Below are 17,539 nucleotides of genomic sequence, written 5' to 3'. Positions count from 1 at the left end.
TCGTTTCCGCTTGCACTTATGGTTACGTCACGCTCACGTGACGGCCAGCACGCCCTGATTTCTGAGTCGGGGTGTGTCAGCAATCGTTAATATTGTGAAGATTCCCTTGTGGGTTGAGTAATTAATATGAAGATAAGGATGAACAAATGATATAGTAAACGTCTAAATGACTTACTTTCCAAATTGGTCTGAACGATTTAAAACCATATCGGACTTGTCAAAACCTGATGAGGCACACAAGTTTGTGCCCATTGTATTTGTAAAACCGCCGTCTAGACCCTTAATTTTTGTCAATAAAAGGAACCGAGATTTCTCAAGTCTTTGCACAATTACAAAAAAGATACATCTTGATCTAAATTTCTTTAGGTTAATGTTTCACAGAGCAAATGATGCAAAGTATTGAGGCATCTGAAGACCATGACGAATCAGTAGATGACTCAATCTCTAAAGGGTTTGACGTGTGCCTGATTCTCGAACATCGTATCCATGATTTACCAGAGGTACATATATGCATCAATAACATGACTCTTTCTAATAACTTGCATTATCATGACTTCAAATCTCACGTATAGTCCCCAGAGTTCTATCATATCTTGTTGGCTTCACCTTATTTATTTATAATCTATGTATTGTTGTTCATAAAAGAGTGACAAAATTTGGCATGGTTGTTAATATACAAGTATAAGAAGAACTAGACAGTAATCTCATAATGTAACTCTGAGGGTAAATTACGTTTTATCCCTTCAGATTTGGGTGTAATTGCAACTTCATACAACATTTTAAAAATATTTCAATATCAAATATTTACTTAATATTTCATTGCAATTTCATACATCCGTTAAAATTTTTGTCAAATCAACCATTAACTGATGTCCATTTATTATAATCCAGATTCACATATATGAACGGAGTTGTGTATTGGATCATAAAGGAGCCTTCTCAACATTGCACTTGCATCCTTGCTTTTGATCTCATAATTCTAGTGTTTGAGAATTCACTCTCCTTGTTCCAATCGAGATCAGACACGCTTGGTTTGTACCGTGACATATGCTTGATCCACACGGTTCCTTTTCCATACTCTAAACTAGCATGGCCATTAAGGATGAGAGCAAATGACAGACTTCATTTGGTTATGCGAGGCGCTCAAATGTTATTTTATTTGATCCCGAGTCAATCTCAATTACGGTTACCGGAATCAGATTGAATTGTGGGCACACGAGAAATGATAAGATTAGGAATGAGGATATCCGAGGTAAAATAGGAGTAGCCGAAATTGAAGGAAAGATGAGAGAAAATCCGTTACGGTGGTTTGGACATGTGCAAAGAAGGCATACTGACGGTCCGGTTCGAAGATGTGACTACGGGACAGAGGTTCAGGGCCGAAGGGGTAGAGGAAGACCTAGGAAAAATTTGAAACAGACCCTAAGAAAAGACTTGAGTGCTTGGATCTAATGGAGAACATGACACAGAACCGAGAGCAATGACGTTTTAGGATTCATATAGCTGACCTCACTTAGTGGGAAAAGGCTTTGTTGTTGTTGTTGTTTGGAATCAGATTGAATTGTAACTACTTATCCTATGTCGATGCTTATGCTGAGAGTCTAATTTTACTCAATTCAAGTCCAAGTTTTGAGTTGCACATTTTGGGTTTTTATGCCCACCTTTAGTAGATTATCTTGAACGCTTCTTTAGCAAAAATTGCGTTTGGTTTAATGTTATGTAATCATGAGTAGACGTTTGAATTTCTTGTAAGTGAGAGGTTTTAGGTTCGATACTCGCGAATGGCGAGTTCAAAACCAATTTATTCATCTACCCCTTTGTGTAAATATATAGTTATATCAAAAGATTTAGTCTTGTGAAGTTTCCTTTGTGGGTTGAGTAATTAATATAAAGATAAGGATGAACGAATAATATAGTAAATGTCAAGATGACTCACTTTCCTAATTGGTTTGAACAAATTAAAACATATAAGACCTATCAAAACTTGATTATGCACACAGATTTATACCAACTGTGTTTTTATTTTTTATTTTGTCAAACGATAGATTTTGTTAGATTAGATGTTAGGTTAGCCACTGACGAGGAACCGCCTTTCTAGTCCTTTACTTGTTATCAATATATAGAACTCTAGATTTCTCAAGTCTTTGCACAGTTACGAAAAGACACATCTTTATCTAAATTTCTTTAGATTTCATTTTTATAGAAAAAATGATGCGAGGTATTGAGGCATTTGAAGACCAAGATGAAGTCGGTTTGATATGTGTCTGTCTCTCAAACATTGTATCCATGATTTACCAAAGATATATTATATATATTTGCATCAATGTCATTCGTCGTTCTAGTTACTTGCATTTTATGTATAACATTGCGTATTAGGGTTCTAAATAGTTCTAATCATACCAGACGAGTCTTTAATTCTCTCAAATTTTGCTTATCAACCAACGTTACGGTTACCATGTATGTTAAGATTAATTAATCAGAGAAATGTGCTCTTTGCAGTTGAGTTTGAATCTCTTTTCTTAAAACATCTTTGTGAAGTAGATTTGCTGGCTCAGATAGCTCATTCAACCCCAACCAGCATGTCTTCGGAGACAATTTGCTACGTCGTCAATGTTTAATGTTTGATTTGATCAGTTCATCAATTAAGATTTGAAATCTGATCATTTTATGTTATGTATGGCCGTGCCTAAGGGCATATCGGTTAAAGTAGATTCTTCTTTTTGATCAATCAAAACCCCCGTTCTCACGGTTTAGGCTGCTCCCATTTCACTCGCCCAACGATATTCCGAAAACAATAACACCCTTGCTGCTGATTCTTTGGCTTCTATCAGTTGATCTTGCCATCACCCGCTGCGGTTCTGGACAGTAGCTCTAAAAACAAATACTGGAGGTTAAATTTCCGTTAAAAAGTCCATAAAAACCCTAATGATCCATTGATACAAGTCCACCAGTCACTAATTGAACAGAAAATCCACTAACCATCCATAGTAAATTGAACACATTCATCTGATTCACAAAAAGCTTTTGATGCATCAAATGAAATATAATACAATGATCCGAATATATTACTTCAGCTTCTTGATGGATAAACAGAACATAAACATAGCTGATATGGATTTCATCTTCTAGGTCGGGAAGTCCGTGTCCGACCTGAGAAAAGAGAACAAAAACAACAGTTGTTACAAGCGAATTGAGTATCGAAACATATCATGCACGAAATGAACCAGAGGGCGTTCAGCTACGAGTAATCTCAGAGATAAACTTGAATTTATGCAATGCAAGCCACGAGTGAATTTATCACCAGTAAACAACTAAATGGAAAACTAATTTGAGGAAGGACCCCGTCAAAACTATTAAATTTGCATACTTCATAAAAACCAAGAGACAACGCCAAAATTTCACTAGGGAGATGCAGGGCAAAGTATTTCGGATCTGACATGAACCACCCGCAGTAACATCGCACGATGGTGGAGAACCTTGGTATTTGTCAAACCAAACCAGACACTAAAAATTTTGAGTTTTTAATTACACCTCCTATCACCATTCTCATTGGTTCCACACATTACCACTAATAGTAATAGGAGGGTCAGTCATTCATGGAACCAATAGCTTCATTAAGAGGACTACAAGAAACAAAGATCCGAAAAGTTGAGACGGTTGAAAAGTTGCCTCTGAAGATATAGAATTTCAAAGGCTTTTTATCACAGGAGGTCATTGAGCAAAATAACACATGTACACTCGACCTTCATTAACTTATTTATCAATGAAGAATTATGAAACACTTGATATGTTAAGGTGCCTCATTCATATTCTTCCCTATCAGTCTTTTACCAGACAAGAAAATAGAAAATTAAATTCTCAATGCAAATGAATCATACTACAATATAAAGTATCAAAGCTAGTAAATCCGTTTTTCCACAAAAACTTATGCAATAACTCCTTAGAAAGTAAGTATTCAAAGATGCCTACCATTTCGAGGGAGTTGATTTTCTGTAGGCCTCTCAATCTGGGAAGGGGGTTGCATATGACTAGTCAACTGTACTAGTAGACCTTCAAACCGACTCATTTGCGCTGATAGCAAGCCCTCAACCCGACCAAGTTGCTCTTTCAAGCTCTGTACCTCAGCAGCACTTTTTTGTTCAGACTCCTCTTGTCGCTGCTTTGATTCTTCAAGTTGCCTTTTAAGTTCACTGACAATAGACGACGACGACGACGATGGGTCCATTAACTCTTTAGGTGTTACACCATCCCCATAACCACGCACCCTCGACGAACGCTCAGGTCCAAAAACCTTTACAAAAATCTCATCTTCAGTCATCTGTGAGTTTTCCGCTGCCATTTGAGCATAAAGTCTCTTAAGCTTTGACTGCGTTCACAAAATGGAACAACTAGGTAAAATTAAATATTATTCTCATTTTTTTACATAAAGAAGAAATGAAACCAAACCTAAATTAACTAAAAATTAGGTATGCTTGCATTTTTATAATTTAATTCCAGGTTCAAGATATACCAATGCCTCCTGTGAAGCTGGATTTGCGGCTAGTCCATCAGGCCGCACATGCGTGAGTTCCCAGAAAAGTGTACGGCCAGGCTCATTTCCAGTCTTCTTTTTCTACCAAAAACAAAGAGAACAAGAAGAAGTAGAAAGATGAGCGACTCAGTAAGATATTACTAAACACAAGACACAGTGAATAAAACAGGTCATTACCTCTTCCTCACGGATTTGCGAGAAACTCTTGGAGCCAGATGTGTGAATAATGTTATTTTTGGAACCATTCTCCCTGTTTTGCTTACTAAGTACCTGCATTTAAGGAAAAGACCATTAATGTATACAAATAAACAGAGTAGAGAACTAAAAGGTAAATAGGGAAATGTAAAGTTCTTGATTTTTTTCTCTTGTTATCTTCTTTGATATGTAACATTTGGCAGTACCTGCCATTCAGGTGAGCTCCACAAATTTACAAGATACTGCCAATCATCCTCTGCAACATTTGGTGGTACTTTTTCACGTGCTTCCTCAATCGTCTCACATGTTTCATAGCACGTCTTCTTAAGGTGATGCCGATAACTGTGGTAGGATCTATGAATCTGATCCAAGACCCATTTCATGTGATCTTCAACTTTGAAACGCTTCTGAGGAACATGTACGAAGAAATATTACACGATGAACATGCAAAAATAAGGATTTAAGGGAAAATTAATTGGTCTACTGTGAACTACTTCCAAATTTTTTGTTGTACGGACCAAGACATGTTCAAATGCCTTCTTTTTAATATCAAATGGGATTTCCTTCCATGACTTGACTTGTAGGGGTATCTCCCGGGTTTGCCTAACTAGGGCTGTACACTCTGATTTGAAAAACGTGGAGCCTTCACCTACGGCCCTCCGGTTCTTCCAGCCGATTTCAAATCTTTCTCCAGGAGGAATTTGAGCTAGTTTAAGGTTACGGGTAGGTCCTCGTGTCTTCCTTTTCCCCACATTAGAGCTTGGTAAAACTAGAAAGAAAATAATCAAAATTTAATAAACAGGAAAGAAGTAGCCTTCAGTGGTAATGAAATATATAATATGCATGCCCCATCCTAAGTAAATATCATAAGAAGCAATTAAAAGATTAGGGTTCATTTGAAAATGATTCTGGGAGGACCAAAATCACTTTTAGGGAGTAGCGGCTCCCATGCGCTTCTTGGTAAAATTACTGAAAAATTATTTGTAGAGAAACACCTCCCGTGTGATTCTCCATAAAATGACTTAAAATTATTTTTAAGTGATTTTATGAAGAAGCATAGAGGAAGTGCTTAAAAATATCATATTATTAACATTAATCAAGTGTGAATATAATATTGATATAAAATGAGCTTCAACATACAAGCTTCAACAAAAGAAAATTCAAAGAACTTAGCGAAGAAGGCTTTGGTGTATTTAACACAATACGTTGAAATGAAGGAAAGCTTATTTATTGATATCCCCGATAAGCTACAAATATGTACATATACATGAGTCAAAATAAACACACAAGAGGGAGCCTTCACAAAGGTTGCTTAGGAGAAGTCTCAGCAGTCGGTAGAGCCCCAGAAAGAGAAGGCACCGGAGGGGGATCATTTGGAGCCTCAGTACTGGACAGAACCCTAGAAGGAGGAGGCATCAGAGGTTGATCATTTGGAGCTTCATTACGCGGTACAGCCCCAGAAGACGAAGGCAATAAATGCCTTTGGAACAAACCCACAAATCTCTGATGATCAAGTAAAACCTGACCATCAGTTTCCTTCATCTGGTCAAGCTTCCTCTTCATGTTTGTAGCATAGTCATGTGCGAGCCGGTGCAACTGTTTATTCTCATGCTTGAGCCCTCTAATCTCCTGTTTGAGACTCATCACTTCAGCCGCCAATGATTCAACTTGGCGGGTTCGAGCAAATAGGCGTTGTGCCATATTAGACACAGAACCTGCACACTGAACACTGAGAGCCAGCGAATCCTTAACAGCTAACTCATCAGACCGTTTGGAAAGTAGTCTGTTATCTTTGGGAGTGAGAAGGTTCCTGGCCACCACCGCAACGGTCATATCATTCTTCATCACGGAATCCCCAACGGTAAGAGGACCAGTTGGGGAGACGAAGGATGGGCGCCATATGTTGTCTGGAGAAGGCGGGGCTGCCTCTTCAACAAGGTTCAAGTCAAAACGACGGTCGGAGGGGCCAGACATTTTCAAAGGTGTTGAAGAGAGAAGAGGTCGGACAAATCAAGATCTTAGAAGTGCAAGAATGAAGCTTCTACTGGTGGAGATTCAAGTGTGCTTTGGAACTTAATGCCAGCCCCTATAAAAATCTGCACTCGACGGAGCTTCAGAAATCAAAGAGGCGCCTGCTCAGAAATCGAAGAGGCGTTTGCTTTCTCAAAAGTTGGGCTGCTTAGAGATCACGAGGGTTGATCTCAGAAATCGAAGAGCCGTTTGCTTTCTCAAAAGTTGGGCTGCTCAAAGACCACGAAGGCCGATCTCAGAAATCGAAGAGGCGCTCGCTTTCTCAAAAGCTGGGCTCCCTAGAGACCACGAGGGCCGATCTCAGAAATCGAAGAGGCACCTACTTTTCCAGCCTTGTCAGCACCTGTCACACGCACACTCAGCTTTGCGGAAATTATGGGCATTCTGTCAAAGACTTCTGGGGAAGTAGAAAACACATGAATCTTACTGTTCAATCACCCACTTCCCACACGCAACAATAGCTCATGGGTACCACAGATAACTTTGCCAAAGTTCTCTGCCAAAGTTGAGCACGTGAAGCTTGCAGCTCCCACTACATCGCTCTGACCAAAGGGTAAAGGAACAGTACCACTGCTGGATAATTGGAAAGTCCCTGTGTGTCAACCTCTGTGCTTCGTGGCAAGGTAGACTAGCAAACATGCCCAACCTTTACTCACATTCGAGAAAACAGTCCCAACAAGATTGCTTGCTCCAAAATCGAAGAGGCACCGTCCTCCGAATCTCGAGAGCCAGACTCCCAACATGACTACTTTCTCAAAATCGAAGAGAGGGTAAAGGAACAGTACCATTGCTGGATAATTGGAAAGTCCCTATGTGTCAACCTTTGTGCTTCGTGGCAAGGTAGACTAGCAAACATGTCCAACCTTTACTCACATTCGAGACAACACTCCCAACAAGATTGCTTGCTCCAAAATCGAAGAGGCACCGCCCTCCGAATCTCGAGAGCCAGACTCCCAACATGATTACTTCCTCAAAAATCGAAGAGACACTGCTCTCCGAATCTCGAGAGTCAGACCCCCAACATGATTGCTTTCTCAAAAATCGAAAAGGCATCGTTCTCCGAATCTCGAGAGCCAGATACCACAGACCACTTTTTCAAAGTGCTCTGACAGAGTTAAAACATGTGAAACTGGCAACTCCCACTACCGTGCTATGACCAAGCAGGGTAAAGGAATAGCATTACTACTTGTTGTTAGGGAGACTCCTATATATGTCGACCTCCATCCCCAACGGACAGGCAGACCTGCAAAAATGCTCAACCCTTCATCATATCTGAGAGGGCACTCCCAACAAAGCCTTTCGAAATATTCAGCTTTCTTTCCCCCCGATAATACCTCTGCAAACAAGCTATACTAGAGCAAGAATATCTCATATCATCAGGGTTAAAAGCAAGAGTATCCCATATCATGCTTTTTCCCTGTTTTTTCTTTTGGCCTTGTTTTTACCTGCAAGACAAGGAGAAAGAGAGCAATCAGTCAGCACTTGGAATCAAGCTTCCAGCCAGGAACTGACTGCCTGGAACCCCTTACCTGATTACTTACCTGGCATTGCTCTCGAGTACTCATCTTCAACATCTTATGTTTCCAGGGAAGATTCCGCATCTGCTTGAGGAACAGATAGGGCAAGTGCGAATGATACAAGGAAGCATGTGGAGACAAGCGTAACAGCACACGTGCCGATACATCCATTACTCTGTCAAAAGCAAAAGTATCCCATATCAGCAGGGTGGAACGTACTCTAGATTTGATGGACTTGTTTTGACCCTCAAATTCTTCAGTCGGCCTTATACTCTGGAGGAAACCAGAAAACCCTCCAGCTCAGTTCAAGAATAAGCCTGTGGAAAGTTACTTCTTCAAAAGCAAAAGTATCTCATATCATCTCTTCTCATTTTTCTTCTCTTTATCCTTCATGCTGCTGCAAGATGGGGAGAAGGTGAACAATCAGTCGGAGCTCTGATTGCTTACCTTGTCTGTCACCTCTTTCAGCAGACCCCCTAGCTCGGCGACTTGGGGGACTCCTACTACATGGTTTGTATCGCGCTTGACCAAGCCTGAAACTACAAGTAAGCTTCAAGTGAAATTGATACATTACCTTGTGCATCTCCACCAGTTAAAGATACCACCCCTGGATGGAGGAAGAGTACTTCCAGAGAAGATGCCACATCTACCTATGAGACAGATAAGGCAAGTCAAGACGACACCACACTCCGATACTTAGAAGTTTCGTGATTACGAGATCATTCTCCCACAATATTTCCTAATGTCATTTGTACTAAATCATTCACTCGTACTCACTAAAGGAGAGCTTGAACCTATGTACTTGTGTAAACACTTCACAATTAATGAGAACTCTTCTATTCCGTGGACGTAGCCAATCTGGGTGAACCACGTACATCTTGTGTTTGCTTTCCTATCTCTATCCATTTATATACTTATCCACACTAATGACCGGAGCAATCTAGCGAAGATCACAAAAAGCGACCGTTTTCGTTACCTATGATCTATCTTGCAAGAGAACGGAGAATTAGATGGAGATCTCAACCATAGAATACGAGCTGGATGGAAAGAGTGCATCCGGCGTGTTGTGTGACCGTCGTAGGCCACTGAAGCTCAAGGGAAAATTTTATAGGACGGCAATAAGGCCAGCGATGTTGTATGGCAGAGAATGTTGGGTGGTGAAGCATCAACACGTACACAAAATGGGTGTAGCGGAGATGAGGATGCTTCGTGGGATATGTGGGCACACGAGAAAGGATAAGATTGGGAATGAGGATATCCGAGGTACAGTAGAAGTAGCCGAAATTGTAGGAAAGATGAGAGAAAATCGGCTCTGGTGATTTGGACATGTGCAAAGAAGGCCGACTGACTCTCCGGTTCGAAGATGTGACTACGGGACAGAGGTTCAGGGCCGAAGGGGTAGAGGAAGACCTAGGAAAACTTTGGAAGAGACTCTAAGAAAAGACTTAGAGTACTTGGATCTAACGGAGGACATGACACAAAACCGAGCGCAATGGCGTTCTAGGATTCATATAGCCGACCCCACTTAGTGGGAAAAGGCTTTGTTGTTGTTGTTGTTGTAGATGTAGGTTCTTTTGATCTTAAACAATATACTTAATATACAAATAGTAAGTGGCAAAAAACTTGAATAATGATGTATACAAAGGTTCTATCGATTTAGAAGATTTTAAGTGCACACACCTATACACAGTGGAAAAAGTGATAAAACTGTGTACGTACACACTTAAGTGCAAGCGCTTAAGGAATTAATCAAAGGCAATCCATATTTGATCAAAACCACAACATGAAACATGCAATGACAAAAAAGTTCAACCATATGTAATACAAGTATCATTCAAGCATGAGGACTACAAAGCCCTTATAGAACAATTCAATAAACGTACTTCCACGATAAGGTTTTTGTGCAACTGCAAAGTTACTTCATATCAACCTAAAGTTGCCAAGTTTAAAACAGGACTAGCTTCTCTGCAAGCAAGGGTAAGGCTGCATAGATCTGAAGCCCACAACAGAAAGAGCCTTAAATGCAGGTTTTCTCTCGAACTTATCAAAGGAAAATGTATGCATGAAATGCATTGTTTATCAATTGTTTAAGGAAGATAGCTAATTTCTAGGCATTCTAGCAATAATTCCATTTACACATTTTGGCTAAGACATGCGCTATTCTGCTGATGCTTATACTATCTGTGGTAAACTGACACTTCTTAAATAAAATAATAAAGACCCAAAATGTCTCAAGTCCCTAACACAAATAATGAGAAGTAGTGGAAATGGAATGGATGAAATGGCTTCTCTTTTTGGAATTGCTTTTTGAATGTAGTAAATGGTCTGTGAGTTATTTTTGTTTCGTTTCTAAGTTTGAAAGATTGTTGAATTATATGGTGTTCGTTGATTACTAGTCAACATACTTTTTAACTATAATGTATTTTTATTATTATTATAATTCGAGTCTCAGCTTACCCTTTCACATTTTTAAACATTTCAAAATAAAGTAACAAAACAAAAGGAAAATGAAACCTTACCATTACTTGTCCCACATTCTTTACTGCACAAACCAGCAGCTGCCCAATATTTCAGGAATTTCTCCTTCACCCGTTTCATAAGGTCCAAAAGAAAGTTACCCTCACTGTAATAGTTGGTGCAGTTCTCCCAAATGTATTGGACGTCCTTGAATACATCCTCCGAGTTTGTATACTTTGTACCATTTTGAAGATGGTTGCAAATTGTTCCAAAATCCATTGGCATTTCTATGACATCAAAGTAATCCTGGTTCCAGACGCCACCACACCCAAGGAAAAAAGAAAAAAAGTAGAAAATAACACAGTAAGAGCGAGAGGAAAATTATAAAAGAAGGCAGCAACGCATTTCAAAACACACAACATATATAACACCAGTGTGGCGTTTCAGGTCTTTATGTAATAACATCAAATAAAAAATTAAAATCATCCCTCAGAAAGCTAACATTTCCAACTTGTGAAATAGAACCTTAAGACTTTACAAAAAGCCTTGTTTTTCCTTTTTGAAAACATGATATTCTACAATGTCTAGAACAGCATATGAACCCCAATGTGCATTCACTTGCAGATGTATGTATGTATGTATATAAAATAATATGGAGAACAGAGATTTTTCTGCATAAGTGGATAAGAGTTCCACCTAGAACTGGGAGTAACGAGCAAGGACCTTTAAGGTAATGCTAATTACACATGGTAAAGCTAAACCGTATCATTTAACGGCTACTAACAAATCCCTTAGAATAGAAGAGAGAGAGAGAGTAATCTCTAAACGCATAGGATATCCAAATCTTCCAACAATACATTATTCTGTTTCTGACCACAATTAAGTGCTTTTCAGGCTTTTACTGCAGCGGTTTTTGGTACTTTTGACCCTGGCTTTGTAACCTTTGTTCTATATACATTAGGCATTACTTATTATGCAAGCAAGATAGAAAAAGTATAATAATATGTATATACAAATACATAAATAATCAAAACCGATGTTTTCATACAATCAAATGAAATCAAATCAGGTTTTTTGACCTACTTGGTAAAAGAATGGAAATATATGTGTGCACCAATAAAAATAATAGGTTTTGACTCCAGCCTTTGTTTTCCACTCAAGCCCAAAACCATTCTTCACTGCAAGCCAACCACACAAGAATAGAGGCCCCAACCAAACTATCCTACCCCTCACTCTCTCTTTTGACTGTGAACTGTTATAGGAAATGAAAAGGTGAGGGAAGTCGGAATGCAAGGAGGAGCCGCCAATGCTCAATTGGAATTGTCACGATTTGAAGAACATAGAAAGTACACCTCCCACCTTGTGATGTCTCTTCCTAAGATGGATGAGTGAGCAATTTTGAGCAATAACTAGAGATAGATATGACACTCCCCCTTGTCACGTCCAGGTAACAGCCTCCAACATTCAGCATAAAAGAGTGCTCACTAAGCACTCAGTTTGTATACCTAGATAGCTAACTCATATTATAATATAGTCCCATGCAGACAAAACAAAACATTGAGGTCATAATTCAACAAAATTTACAAGCTTAGTGGTAAGCTTGTATCATTCAGTTTAATAATGCATGCCAAACACTCATTGTGTATACTTAGACAGCTAAGTCATAGCATTAATATTATACTTTGGTGCAGACAAAACATCTCATTCAGGTCATTTTCCCACTAAATGTACAAGCTCTTAGCGATAGTCAAGCTTGTACCCCAAAAGCTAGTTTCTTACATGTTTAACAGGGTATCTCGACATACTTATTGCTAGAAGCCACAATCCATTTTTAAAAGCTTTTTAAACGCAATAGAGATAAAAGACTATACAGAACCAGAAGACATATTCCAGAGCATTATATCATGACGATCACCATGTCATGTTATCACTTGAGAAAAACAGTAAGACAATACACAAATAGAAAGTCACACTCACAGGTAACCTCAGAGCTATTGGATCCACGGGAATGTTGAAAGGTACAGCTGCATCCATTCTCATAACTTTCCTAATAACCTAAAAGTAAAATAATTTGAGAACATCAGTAAGTTCAATCACATTAAGCACAATCTGGTTAGATAAGCTTGGGTAACAAAATATCTGATTAAGAACATACAAGAACATAAGCAGGGCCTAAAATTGTAAACCAAAATGTTATAACAGAGACCAATTACAAAATATTCATTATACCGCGAGGGCAGCACCCAATTCTTTCTTGTTAGAACGAGGTTCATGCACAGGCGATTCTTGCTCATTCTGGAACCTACACCTAGAACCCGAGACTGCCAATGGCATCACTTGCGCACCGTCAATCTGCTTCGATGAGTTTGCCATCTGGTGATTCACTTCACCATACCTCTTAAGCAAGTTCTGCACTGTCCTATCCAAAGAACTCACATTTTGATCCCCATCTGACCAGTCACTCCCCATTGAAGAAGAATTACTCCCTGAATCAATCTCCAATTCGGGGTTAAATTCCTCGTCATTGCGGTCCTCATCATCAGTTTTATAATGCTCAAGAATATTATTTCCTTCTTCAACATTGTGACTTACAAAATTCAAGAAAGCATTTTCTCTCTCATTGACCACTCTCTCACTCACCACCCTCTCACTCACCACTCTTTCACTCACCACATTCGGGTTCTTTCGCGGCCGTCCCCTCCCCCTGCACGCTTGTTTCCGCTTCATGATCTACCAACAAACTTAAAAAAAATTACAAATCAAAAGAAAAAAAATAAAAAATCAGTAAGATCAAACTGGGTTCCTCAAAAATATCTCCAACTAATTCAAACTACAAAAATTAAATAAGAGCAGTAATTATAAGCTAAAAAGCTCCAAAATTGTTTAATTCGTTCAAATAAGAAAACAAAAATCCATCTGAAAAATCAAAAGATAAAACAATTGAGAGAGAGAGAGAGAGAGAGAGAGCTACCTTCTTCTGTATCGAATGGATCGGAGAGATCTAGGGTTTGGAAGATTTGGGGATCATCTTGCTTTTCTGTGTGGAATCGTGGTTTGGTTTGGACACAGAATCTCGGCTGTAACAAGTGTGCGTTACAGATGCCGCAGGTAAAGCCAATGTTAGTTGGGTTCCCGGCAATAACTATGGTTCGTAACTGACCAAACCAGATTATTGTCACTACTGATATTTTTAATTACAATGAAAAAAAAAAATTGGAAAGTAAGCCTTTGATCCGATTCTCGTTTTGTACTTACTATAGGATTATTTCTATCTAAGCTTCTTATTACTTGATTTGATTTCGATCCTAATTTATCTTCTGAAACTGAAAAATCGTTACTTTACTTCCTGAAACTCAATATTCACTCTACTTTGAATTGTTTTAATGTATTCCGTTAAATAATTGTTCAGCTAACTTATGCAACATAATTAGAGCCTATTAATGGCTGACGTGACATAAGTTCACATATTTAATGAAATGGTGCCACATATATAGAAACATAAAAGCAAAAGAAAATTTAATTTTCAAAATGTTGTATAACAGATTAAATAAAGAAAAAGTAAGAAAAATAGCAAAAGCATCTCCTGTGAAATCTCGTCCCTGGATTTCACAGTTTAAAATTACGAATTTTGTATTTCGTATTCGTATTTGTAGTTTCGACGCTTTTGTATTTACGGCGTATAGTTTTTTTTCGATGAGTAAAAGGACGAAACACCCTTAATGAACTAAACGGAATTTTCGCAAACGTATTTTATCCTTTCATGATTTTCCAGATTTCTTTACATTTTCGGATAGTAAGTCTCGATACGAGCTCATAGGAGAAAAACGTTCGTGAAACGGAGTTATAACAAATGAGATATAAACGAACAAAGTCAAGGGCATTTTGGTCATTTTGACCCTTCCTTTCTTTGTTGGAGCAGAAATGAGTGTGATGAAGATACGTGTGTGGTTGTGACGGGAAGAAGAGAAGAGAAATGAGAGAAATGAGAGGGGGATTGCCTAATCAGAAGAGAAAGCAAGGAGGGGAAATGAGGGATGAGAGAATGAAGGAATCAGATCCCCCTTTGACCCGTTTTCCTACGTGACCCGACCCGGTTCTGGGTAGCCAATTCTGACGACTTTCATTGGTTTTTATGGTGAATTGCACTGATCTACCACCTGTAAACTGATCCCCAACCTCCCTTCTCCCATTTCCATAAAAAATCTGAGAGTTTTTTTGCCTTGGTTTTGCAAGAATTACAATGACGACATCGCAGGGTGCACGGCGGCGATCCACCATATTTGAAGGTAATTCCATCGATCACCAACACCAAATGACTTCTCTTGAGACCAAGAACAAAGCCCAAACAAGTTTGGGGACGGCAGAGTTGCGGATTTAACGAATTGGAGAACACCCAATTCTAGGGTTTCCGATGGATTGAGGGTGATTTCAGGTGTTTCCCGACTGAATTGGACTTCGGCCAGGTGTGAAAAATGTTTCCCTCATTGAGCTCTACATGTTTGTAAAATTTGGTGAATTTTGGAGTTGGTTGGAATATGTGGTTTTCGTTTGTCGGAAACCGCCACCTGCAGTGGCGCGTGGTCAATGGGCCGACATTGCCTTTTTAAGTTAAATTCAATGTCCTGATTTCAGATTTGATATCCATTTGATGTGGTTCGATTATTTGAATATAGTATGAATATAACCGCCACTTGAATTTGCAATTGGTGGAGATTCGACCGTCGGATCGTGATGAAATTTTAGTATGTTGTTCTAGAGGCATAATTTGGACCTTAGGAAGTTACGGATTGAAAATTCAATGTGCGGATCTTCTGGATCGAGTTATGCAGAGTTGTGGACCCTACTAGGGGTGGGTTCAAATCACCGAAAACCGAAAAAAACCGAAAACCAAACAGAACCGAGGCCGAAAAAACCGAACCGAGGTCGAAAAAACCGAACCGAAACTGGCAAACCAAACCGAACTGAATCTGGCTGGTTCAGTTTTGGTTTTTGAGGTCCGGAAACTGAACCGGACCGAACCGAATCGAAAAAAAAAATATATATATATATATATACTAAAAAATATGTTAGCGTCAGGGTTTGAACCCCTGACCTGCAGGTTGGGTTTAGGTGCTGCAAGCCAACTTAACTGTAGGCTTTGTGTTGTTATAATTGTACTAGTATGGTATTTATAGGTTTCTTATATTGAATGCTTTATAAAATTTCTTAAGCTTAAAACCCTAGCCGTCTCAGTGTCCCACTCCCATTTCATTTTCAGATCTCAAAGTTTGAGACTCAAACACTCGCTCTCTCTCCCCGCCGCTGCTTCCTCTCTGCTTGCTTCCTCAGTCTCTCTCTCTCCCTCTCCTTCCTTTCTTCCTCCAAATCACTCTCTCTAGTCTTCTCTTGTCCTCCTCGCGGATTCTTTCTTCCAAACAATGATTTTCCCTCGCCCATTTCGAGACCCGACGAAAAGAGGAATTGTAAGAGCTTGCGACGATCACTGCGATATCGCTGCAGCAAAGGTTGTGGGTTTTATTTATTTTTCAGTTTATGGGTTTTTAATTTTATGGTTACCCATTTGAAATTTATGTAATTTAAGGTGGAAAAGTTTGTATTTTTCTCTGAATATGTTTTGGAATTTTCTAGATCTATTGTGGACTTGACTATGAATTTGAATGTGGGCACTGGGCATGTGATATTGGAGTCCGATTATGGCATTTAGACGAACCCATTTGCTTTTTTTTTTGTTTCGATCTGCATCAGGTAATTTGTTGAATTATTTCATGATTTTGCAAATTTTAAAGTTTTAGAATTTCGAATCCTGTACATTTCCTTGAAGTATATATGTTTATGTATTTGCTTGATCATAAGTAGTTGAAATGCTTGAATATATTCAGGATTTTGAGGCTCTCAATTCTCTGATATATGAGAATTGGGAGGTTGATAGGTAAGCTCCTTCCATTATTTACATCATTTTTTGAAAAAAAAAAAACCGAAAAAACCGAAACCCGAACCGGAAAAAATCAAAACCGAAAAAAATCGAACCGAAAAAAAAAGAACCAAACAGAACTGAACCAAAATTTCGGTTCGGTTTCAATTTTGGCAAAAAACCGAATCGTTTTAAACCGAACCCAGCCCTAGACCCTACCGTTAACCTTTGACCAACGGTTGACTTTTGGTCAACCGGTCTCAAATCATTCTAAAATATCCTAGATGACGTGTACAAACTACGATTACGTGTTCTAGCTATAAAATTTTGAAACGTGATTTGATACTTGTTTTAGGCGACGATCGTTCGTGACGCCTTGATATTCGTGCTTGGGAGTCGTAACGCGAACTCCAGGTGAGTGACTTTAATACATGTGATCTGGTTATTACCCTGAAAACTCCGTGCTAGTATTCTTTGTGGATACGGCATGATTTAGAACTATGTTTTATATTAAATTGTTATTTTATATTTAGCCATCGATCTATTTTTATTAAATGTGATTTGACTTATAGATTGGAAATATTTGTTAAATATGATTTGAAATGCATGTGAACTGTTTGTGAAATGTGAGGGCTAGTAGTGGACTGTTAACCCTTTGACATGGGGATTTGTTGCTTCAAAACTTGCTTCATATCCCGTTTCTTATTTCATTTTTCCATTGTTGAGCCGTTCTAAATTGTGTAACTTGTGCTTTGTTTCATTCGTTGAGCCTTTATAAATTGAGCAACTTTATTCATGTCTTGCTTCTTCAAGTCGTGGTTATGTTTCTTGGACTTCTGCTCAGTTCCGTTGAGTGATCCGGAACTGAGTCCTACTGGGGTTCGTTGAGTGGTCCGG

At 38.9% G+C, this 17,539-nt stretch overlaps 1 protein-coding gene and 1 long non-coding RNA gene across 5 annotated transcripts; one reads left to right on the top strand and one right to left on the bottom strand.

Annotated features, from left to right (window-relative positions):
• Positions 1 to 323: 323 nt before the first annotated feature.
• On the top strand, positions 324 to 1,860 carry LOC139192339 (uncharacterized). Its single transcript, XR_011576428.1, has 2 exons — positions 324 to 500; positions 892 to 1,860. It is a non-coding gene; the product is annotated as an uncharacterized lncRNA (long non-coding RNA).
• Positions 1,861 to 2,896: 1,036 nt separating this feature from the next.
• Positions 2,897 to 14,079, bottom strand: LOC103416419 (uncharacterized). 4 transcript variants are annotated; one of them, XM_029093725.2, is made up of 10 exons: positions 13,703 to 14,079; positions 12,961 to 13,472; positions 12,709 to 12,786; positions 10,794 to 11,037; positions 5,245 to 5,495; positions 4,933 to 5,133; positions 4,709 to 4,801; positions 4,511 to 4,612; positions 3,970 to 4,366; positions 2,897 to 3,150 (listed from the first exon to the last, which is right to left on the bottom strand). In XM_029093725.2, the coding sequence occupies exons 2-10, from the start codon at positions 13,456 to 13,458 to the stop codon at positions 3,119 to 3,121; spliced, it is 1,896 nt and encodes a 631-aa protein (XP_028949558.1). In that variant the 5' UTR covers positions 13,459 to 13,472; positions 13,703 to 14,079; the 3' UTR covers positions 2,897 to 3,118. The 4 variants fall into 4 exon arrangements, with proteins under 4 accessions (XP_028949558.1, XP_028949556.1, XP_028949557.1 ...); XM_029093723.2 differs by having other exon boundaries at positions 5,221 to 5,495; positions 13,703 to 13,902; XM_029093724.2 differs by having other exon boundaries at positions 5,221 to 5,495; positions 12,961 to 13,461; positions 13,703 to 13,892.
• Positions 14,080 to 17,539: the final 3,460 nt, after the last annotated feature.

Source organism: Malus domestica, chromosome 15 (genome assembly GCF_042453785.1).
Source record: "Malus domestica chromosome 15, GDT2T_hap1".
Taxonomy (NCBI): domain Eukaryota; kingdom Viridiplantae; phylum Streptophyta; class Magnoliopsida; order Rosales; family Rosaceae; genus Malus; species Malus domestica.
The sequence above is the reverse complement of the archived record's forward strand: the minus strand, read 5'-3'. Positions and strand labels throughout refer to the sequence as shown.

Coding starts and splice junctions, on each gene's coding strand:
- LOC103416419 (XM_029093723.2), bottom strand. CDS start 13,458: ATGAAGCGGAAACAAGCGTGCAGGGGGAGGGGACGGCCGCGAAAGAAC. Junction 4,802..4,932: donor GGAGCTCACCTGAATGGCAG/GTACTGCCAAAT, acceptor CCTTAAATGCAG/GTACTTAGTAAGCAAAACAG. Junction 4,367..4,510: donor CAGCTTCACAGGAGGCATTG/GTATATCTTGAA, acceptor TTGTGAACGCAG/TCAAAGCTTAAGAGACTTTA.